We start from the raw sequence: 2,500 nt of genomic DNA, 5'->3' as shown, positions 1-2,500 counted from the left end.
TGTGATCTTCGACGAGACTCGTCTTTGCGTACAGGTAGCGTCAGTTCAAATGTCACCTTTGACATCGGACCGACACCTTTCCAACACACTGAAAATTTGAGAAGGCCATATACAGTAACATGATAATGCCAAATACAGTCTGTGGCTGTTCTCGTGCTGCAAGACGGAAACACAATGAGGTAGCAGAGAATAAGTTTGGCAGTTCAAGTATAGGTATAGGCCACATAGATTATTGAGGAGGTTTTGTCTCTGGTTAGTGAGCAAACACTCCCTCAAAAGGTTTCCAGACATTCTTCATGTCATATAAGGGCCACAAATAGCTTACCAGCAGTTCTTTAAGGTTATGTCATTTTCCATGAGGTAAGCACTTTAAAGCTGTACGCAATGACCTTAGAATGGAACACATAAAATCTAATTGGAGGAAAACAAGGGCTGTAAAACAGAATGATCACTATGAAAAATAATATTACAGGCATATAAAAAGGCATGAAGTCATGCACAAGGCCACTCCACTCTCCTCTCTCCACTTCACAAGTTGGCATTTTAAGATACTGTTAAAGGGACTTTATAATGCACTTACAGAACGAGCATTAATATCATTTTAATTGCTTTTTAATGTATATTCCGTGGGTTTCAAAATCCATGCAGCATCATAAACATTATACCAATTCATTGTTTTCAAATCAAATCTTCAAAACTGATCCAGGAACTGTCTGGCATACAAAGCCGAAGCATATAAGGTATAATATAATGAGTTCAATGTCCCTTTAACATGCATGCTTTGAGTTACACATTCCTCTGTAATTATGCTGATATAAAAAATAATTTCACAATGAATGATTTCTAACATACAGAGAGGTGTGGTGATATGCAAAACACACATCTGTATGTGAGAAGTTTATAAGAATTTATCAAGCTTTTATGATGGAAGTTAACATTGTAAACATCAATGCACAACAAGCACAATGAAGCCACATATTTAAACAAATATTTACCTTTTTCTTGTAGCCACTCCTCTACATTTCTCTGAATTTTGAACGGGATTTTCTTATTTACCATTTGCAGCCGTTCACTATCGCTGTTGCCTTTAAAGTTTAAAACACAATTTATTCAGTTTACTCCCAATCATCAAATCTATCTATTGATTAAATCTATTTATTGCATTTTAGGTAATTACTTTATGCTTGTTTATAACACAGATGAATTATAAATGCCACTTTTAAAACATGTTTACAATAAAGTTAAAGTGCTAACGTTATATGGGTACTGTTATATCAGATTTATATCTTGCTCATAAACTATAAAATAAATCCAAAGGTGTAGAGACGTTACTGATCTTTAACTGGCTGTTTATTATTCTAAGTATTACTAATCGATTGAAAACAAATGGGGAAAAAAGCTCTATGGACAGCATCGCCTTTCAGCCTACTCCACACACACACACACACACACACACACACACACACACACACACACACACAGGGGTGACAATACAGTTCATATCTCATAAATGCAGGATGTCTTGTATATGAAACATTTAACACCTCTGGGATGGGAAGAGTGTGTCTGTTTACAAGAGACTCCTAGAGTGGGTTTTATGAACCACGGGACACCGTTGTAAGACCTGCGGGGGCTGTCGGCGAGCTACCGAGTGCCATTTCTGTCGCGTGCGCTGCCAATACACTGCGGTTCTGACTCCGATGCCAGAGAACCAAGGTCCGCTAGCTGCTGCGGGCCAAAGTGTGTGTGTGTGTGTGTGTGTGTGTGTGTGTGTGTGTGTGTGGGGGGGGGGGGGGGGGGGCAGATTCCAGGGCACCGGGAAGGTTGATTATTGCGCTACCCCCCCTCAGCACTAGACAAAAAGCCACCATGCCTCTCTTCCACTGCTCCTTGAGGGGTGAGCGGCTGACAAGTCCCCAGTGTTGAGCTGATTCAACCACCCGCTGGGCCACATTGCAACGGCAACAAGCAATCTCATCTCCTCTATGGGACCATGCGAGAAGAAGAGTGAGTCATCTCACCTTGGAACAGATGTTTCTCAAATCATGTTGGACTGTACACAGTGCCTTTCTACTGAAGGGTTACTTAAAGCAGCACACGAGCAAGCTGCCCAAAAGGCATGCACATCATCTTAAAAAAAAAAAAAAAAAAAAACACCATATCGAGGGCTGAGAACCAAAGGGGCGTAAGTGATATTTTGGTCAAAATTGAGTTATATATATCACCTGAAAGCTTTTGATGAGCTCTTTCTAGCTGACAAAATTATAGAAGTAAAATATTAATAAATATAAAGTTATTGAACAAAAACCAAAGGTCTTTAACTGTGAACATATAGAGGCAGTTAGATTTGTTTTGGCTCTCCTGTAAAGTTGGTGAAATGTCACATAGTGTTGCTTTACGTCCAGGGACTATACGTGGAGTTTAGCAATTGTTGCTATAATGTGGCCCAAGACATTTTCTTTTGTATTACAAGTTTAATGTTTATTTGTGCATAATGTCC

The 2,500-nt window shown here is 39.4% G+C and overlaps 1 protein-coding gene across 1 annotated transcript in view; it reads right to left on the bottom strand.

Annotated features, from left to right (window-relative positions):
• nrxn3a (neurexin 3a) overlaps positions 1 to 2,500 on the bottom strand; it is a 288,371-nt gene that overhangs the window by 27,560 nt on the left and 258,311 nt on the right. Inside the window, exon 16 of the mRNA XM_062522061.1 lies at positions 996 to 1,085. Within this exon, the coding sequence (XP_062378045.1) occupies positions 996 to 1,085 (90 nt within the window). The remainder of the gene's footprint in view (positions 1 to 995; positions 1,086 to 2,500) is intronic.

The sequence above is a fragment of the Sardina pilchardus genome, chromosome 20 (assembly GCF_963854185.1).
Source record: "Sardina pilchardus chromosome 20, fSarPil1.1, whole genome shotgun sequence".
Taxonomy (NCBI): Eukaryota; Metazoa; Chordata; class Actinopteri; order Clupeiformes; family Clupeidae; genus Sardina; species Sardina pilchardus.
This window is presented reverse-complemented; position numbering and strand designations above follow the sequence as displayed.